We start from the raw sequence: 6000 nt of genomic DNA on the forward strand, positions 1-6000 counted from the left end.
TTAAAGATTTCTTCCTAGGAGATATTATCATGATGTGTTTTTCAGACGAATTACACCACAGCTTAAATGCGTGTTAGCTATCTAACAAGATATTCATTTGTGCATCTCCTTAGAATAAAAGTAAATTAGGTAAACTCCACACTTACACAACATAGAAAAACTCCTTGGTAAAATCAGTCCATTTTAGTTAATTTATAAATGAGATAAAATGAAACAAATGTAAAGTATTCATATTAAAAATACCAGATTATATATTGCCATTTTTAAATAACAAGGTTACTTAGAGCTATTTTAAAGTTTATTGATTAAATAAGAAACAATTAAATCTAAACTCTAAGAAGCAATTAAATTTAAATATATTAAAAATATGCTCCTCAACTCTGTTCAAAACTGTTAAAACAGACAAGAACTCAGAGTAACTTCCTAAATAACTTTATATGTACCATTAGTTGCTATGGCAGTTTACATACATTACAGTTAGTACCCACAGTCACAAAGAAAACCACACAAAACATTAATCCCCAAACGATGAGCATATAGTCCTTTCTAACAAATACTGTACATGGAGTACCCAAAACCGGTGAAAAGGTATATCCAAATTTAGTTCTGATTTTTGAAACTTTGTTCTCAATTACTACACAAACCTACAAATAAAACGCAGAAACTTTTTTTTCCAATTTATTTATAAAGTCAAAAAAGTGACTGGTACTTCTCTATACATGCATTAACCCTGACATAGTTCCTCTTTGCTAGCTTAAACACAGCCAACCTGAAGTTATCTTAAACTGCAAGTTTAAATTTATTAAGATAAACACTGAATATTACACTTAACTGGGTTCCATTCTGCCCAAAAAGAGATATTAAATGAGCCAAATATTTGTTTTAAAAAGTCTCATTGTCCAATTCAGACATTTCTATGTCACTTGATGAAAAGGCATTTTGAGATTATGATATACTATACTGCAGGTTTATTGTAAAACAAACAGTATACTTTATTATCACAATTAAAGCTGCAAAATTCATGGAATTTTTCCACTATCCCACAACTAGATTTACTTCTAATTATCATCTATTTGGCAAAGTACTTTAATAGGGGGATTTGGTTTGCAGTAGCCATGTAATAAGCACAAAGTAAATCAATCTTTATCATTTTTCATAGGAAATTGCAAAAACTTTACCACCAGGCAAAATCTATAGTTTTGATTTGTTTTTAACTATTTACAACTGGTGCAAATATTAATTGTGTCATTTTCATCCCGCCCCCACCCCCACCCCTTCCTTCCTCACTTCTACCCGTTTTAAGGTTCAAATTATTTGGTGGCTGTTTGTTTAAAAACAACACTGTTAAGTATCTTCATAAACTTTTTATGCTGAGCATCTGCTTACAAAAAAGGTTAACTCGCATCTAACTAATGTTAAATGTAAGAAATGAGTCTTGTGTTACCCAGTTGGGACAAATTCCTGGCTGCGGAGTTAGAATGGGAAAGTTACAGGCAGGCTCCTGTAGTCAGTCATTGATGAAGTTAGGAGAGCTTGACTTGAGAAATCTCACCTTTTGAGCTGCTTTAGAGGGACTCTTGTTTTTGCTGCCTTTAGGTCTTCCCCTGGGTCTCTTAGGAGAGGGCTCACCGGTTGGTTCCTAATTGTGAGGGGAAAAAAAATGCTGTTGTGGCAAGAATGTCTGAAAGAAATTGACCCTGACTCTTTAGCTATATTTTCTGCATGTGCTGCTCAAAAGAGCTGTTGGAACACGTTCAGTTCAAGCATAAATGGATGATGATGGTACAGAGTTTACAGAAAGGGGAAATAACTATACTTTTAATGCAAGGGTTCAAAGAGGAAACTCTATTTTGTATATGAAAACTAGATTCTACTTCAAACCTAAAATGGTAACAAAGACTGAAGAGGCATGTTCTAGAAAGAAAGTCATATACTTTTAAGGTGTAAAGTTTACAGGGCTATGCATTTGGCAACTCATAGGAATAATAGGCATTTTAAACGAACACCACTCTCCATTATACTAGCATTTCAAACAACAGAAATACGAAGCTACCATCATAGATATTTCAACAATCTTCCATATTGAAAAGGTGGCTTTTAATCATCTTTGTATACCTGCCTTCTAGGTGGATTATGATTCAACTGACACATTTTGAGTGAAATACTGGAGCAATTATTCAAGTTCTTCAGTTCAAAATAACTCCATTCCCCCTAAAATTTCCAAATAATTATAGTAAATCTATGGTGGGAGGTTTTGCTTGAATCATCTAGTTAATTGCTTCAATTCTCCACTTCCTTTTGGAGATGCAGGCATGGCCTCCAGTCTAAATTTAAATATCTTTTGATAAAAATAAACATATTTTCTTCAAAACTTTCTTTTGAGAAAACTCTTATGGGGGTGGAGTGGAGAAAACTAAAAGGAGGTAAAAGCGAGGAGGAATGGAGTGTCTGGGAATGAGAAATGGAAGCAATCACTAGGTTTAGCAAAACTTTAAATGGCTCCTATGCCAAGTAGTAAATACTCAAGTGGTTAAGAGAATGCGATGATTAATATTCCAGATCCCAAATATTTATCCAGTGAATCATCTATTCACATTTCATTCAGATTCGGTGATTAAGTGAGACTAATTAACTTAAAACCCATGAACGTCCTCAATGAAAATTCGCATCCCATTTAGAGAATTCGGGAAGGTTCCCTGCAAGCTTCTGTGGGACCACTAGCACCAGTGGGCACATCGAGAGCAAACACATCGGAGACAAATTTTTCTTTCTTTGTGAACTCTGCCTTAACTCAAAGGTAAAGTATCCAATCACCTCCAGACCCCATTGTAATTTCTTTTGGATTTTTTTTTTTGGAGGGGGGGCAATTAGTGAGTTAGAGCTGGGTGGCGGGTGGGAAACAAGTGGGGGAGGGCAGAGACTTCCTGGGAGGTGTAAAACAGGATTCAAATGCGGTGTAAAGTGTCGCTTGGGCAGAGCGGGAAAACTCAGGGGCCTCTAGATCGGCTTGTTTCCTTTGATGATTTCAAAAAGGTACAACTCTAAATTTTTCTAAAATGCACTGGAAAGCAAACATTGTTCAGTTTCCCCACCTTGCTCTCGGACAACTTTGGGACTCTAGGATTATTTTCCAATCGGCGTGTTTGCCATGAAGGAAGCGATTTAAGACTAAGCAGAGAGCAAGTTTTAAAGCCCGAGAAAGTGGAGTTTAAATGTTCTCAATAGACATATCCCGCTCCAACTCTGCCCGCCGCGGCTTGGAAATTACAGCGAACAAAACCCCCAGCCCTGCGCGCTGAGCGCAGCTCTGCAAGCGCCGGCTGCACGCTTAATTGGTTGCATCCGCAGACAAAACCCTCCACTCCGCAGGGTCCCGGGCGCCCCTCGATCGTCCCCTACTCAACCCCCGGCCACTGGCCTTGGAGAAGAGCATTTAATGGCTGCAGCTCTGAGGCGCGAGATCCAGGGGCAAAAGGGGGACCGGGCCCCTGACAAGGAAGCGACCCTGGCTACCCTGCACTCTCTTGGACACTCCTTTCAACGCGCCCTTAGCTGGGCGAGTTAACCCCGTCCTGCGGGGAACCAGGCTCCCCGTAGCCCCTGCCCCGGGCTCCCTCCGGCGGCCGCCGCATATTTAAAGAGCCCAAAGAGGACCAGGCAGCCGGGTCTCCATGCGTTCTTTGTCGGGAGGGCGCGAGTCTTGGGCCACCGAGAGCTTGGAGGAGGGCGCCAAGGGGGCGGCTGCGGCGCGCCAGCCCCCGACCCGCGAGCAGCCCCGGGAGGCGGGAGAAAGAGCCTCCGGCCCCCAAGACTCTAGCCCCTTCAGCCCAGATCGGCCGAAGCGCCCGGGTCCCCGGCACCTCCTTCCTCCCGGGCAGTTGCAAAAGCAGCTCGGAAAGCGCCTGCGAGCCCGGGTTTGTCGGATCCCGGTCGCTTCCAGTCACTGGGCGACACCGCGCCACTCGGGGCCGTGCACAATAGCGAAAGTCCGAGGACGCGCTTCGCCCGACCCCACCTCCCGCCTTCCCCGGGCCGCCCGCCGCGGCTCCCCACCTCCCCGCCCGGAGGGTTGCTGGCGCCCCGGGGCCGCGCGGCGCACTCGTGGGGTCTGCGCCGCTCCCCCGGGCCGGCCGGCGGGCAGTGTGCGACGGCCGCGGCGACTGGGCTCCCGCACTCCGGCCGCCCCGCGCGTGTCTGGGCCCCGGCAGTGGGGACGGGGTGGGCTGGTGCCCCCACCGCGCCCTCGTACTGACTTGCTGCTGCTTCCTGGGGCGGCCGCGTCCTCTCTTCTGAGGCGCTGGGGCGGCAGGTTGTCCCTGGGCTGAAGTGGACGGCTGCCCCGCGCCCTCACCGCGTGCGCTCATCCTGCCTCCCGCCGCCGCTACCGCCGCTGCAGCCGCTTCGCCTCGACCGCCCCGGAGCTGCCCAGCACCTTTCGGGAGATGAGGTGATAGGGCTGGGGACGCCGGCGGGGCGAGCGCGAGCTGGCGGGCTGCGAGGGCTGCTGTTGCTTAGGCTGCCGCCGCTGCCACCATCAACACCGGACGTCCAGCGGCTGCCAAAAAGAGAAGAGGGGAGGAGGAGGAGGAGAGGAGGAGGCGCTGCCGGTGGCGGCGGCGGCGGTGGGTGGGTGCCGGAGGTGGAGGTGGCGGTGGAGGTGGAGGTAGCAAGAGGAGGAGGGAAGCGAGGGAGAAGGAAGAGAGGCTTTGAGGTCGCAGAGGCTCCTCTCGCGGGTTGGGATCAGGAGTTGCGGGCACCGGGAGCACTTCGGAAGCGGCTTGGAAAGGGAAGAGACTTGGAGTGAATTGTGTCCCTTGAAATGTTAGGCGGGGAAAGAATTCCTCCTCCTCTTCCCCCCACCCTGCGAGAGAGAGAGAGAGAGAGAGACAGAGAGAGAGAGAGAAGAGATTGAGATTGAAAGTGCCTTGGGCAGTCGGAAAGCAAAGGAGGATGGGGAGATTCCGCCGGGATAGGGTCGGGCACCGAGCACAGGCAGAGGACAGAGTAGTGGGTGGCACCGCGCCTCCTCGGGTGGCGGGAGCAGGCGGCGGCGGCACCGGAGAGTCGGAGGGGGACGGGCTGCTAGCTCCTGAGTCTTGCACCAAGCGCGCGCTGCCCGGGCTGGAAGTTTTCTGAGTTCCTGCCCCAAGATTCAAGTGGGATGAGTGTGTGTGAGTGTGTGTGAGTGTGAGTGTGTGTGGTGTGTGTGCGTGCGCGCGCTTGCGCTTGGGGAGGGGGTGGGGGGGGAGTGCCCACCTCTAATCGTGGGCGGATAAAGGGGAGGGGGTTGCGCAGGAAGAAAAGTATGAGGAGGAGGGAGGCCAGGCGGACCGCCGAGCCAAGGCGCCTGGCTGCTAGCCAGAGGCAGCGTTCGAAATACAACTGCCTCGGCGGCGGCGGCGCCCGGGTGCCACCCGGAGCCCCGCTCACGTGCTCCCGCCCGGCGGCGGGGTTAAAGGGACAGGCCGGGGATCCCGGGCTGGCTCGCCGTGGGCCTAGCTCCACCCGCCTCTCGAGGTCACCCCTGGGCAGTTGTCCTGGAAAGGCGCGGGAACGTGACTGTCCCGGAGCCACGTTTCGGGGCTTGGCCTTTACCTGCGCCTCTACCGTGCCGAGCCAACACTTTGCAGGAAGCGTCTAGGCTGCACCTCAGGCAGCGCACCGGTTCACTGTGAGTGGGAAGGGACTGCAGAGGAGTGGGAGAGGGCCCCTGACAGCCGTACTCCGCCTCGGAATGCCCTCACCACAGAGCCTGCGGGCGGGCGAGCGCGCACATACACGGAGACATGCATGCAGATACACACGAACACGCGTGTAAGCACATGCACGCAGATACACGTGGACACGGGGGCATTCATGCGCTGGTAAACACCCGCATTTACACACACACACATACACACAGGCACGCAGATAGCCATGCACATTCGCAGACACATGCAAACAATGTGCACACACACAGCGCCCCAGCTTCTTCATTGAACTTTTTTCTCCAGGAAAGAC

At 50.0% G+C, this 6000-nt stretch overlaps 1 protein-coding gene across 2 annotated transcripts in view; it reads right to left on the reverse strand.

Moving 5' to 3' along the window:
- HMGA2 (high mobility group AT-hook 2) overlaps positions 1 to 5405 on the reverse strand; it is a 141081-nt gene extending 135676 nt beyond the window's left edge. The window contains exons 1-2 of one of the 2 annotated variants that reach the window (XM_016923082.4): positions 4254 to 5384; positions 1553 to 1639 (exon numbers count right to left, since the gene is read on the reverse strand). In XM_016923082.4, coding sequence (XP_016778571.1) covers positions 1553 to 1639; positions 4254 to 4364 — 198 coding nt within the window. In that variant the 5' untranslated portion in view covers positions 4365 to 5384. Of the gene's footprint in view, positions 1 to 1552; positions 1640 to 4253 lie in introns of both variants that reach the window. The other variant, XM_016923084.4, reaches the window with a different exon arrangement.
- Between the last annotated feature and the right edge of the window lie 595 nt (positions 5406 to 6000).

Source organism: Pan troglodytes, chromosome 10, assembly GCF_028858775.2.
Source record: "Pan troglodytes isolate AG18354 chromosome 10, NHGRI_mPanTro3-v2.0_pri, whole genome shotgun sequence".
NCBI classification, from domain to species: Eukaryota; Metazoa; Chordata; class Mammalia; order Primates; family Hominidae; genus Pan; species Pan troglodytes.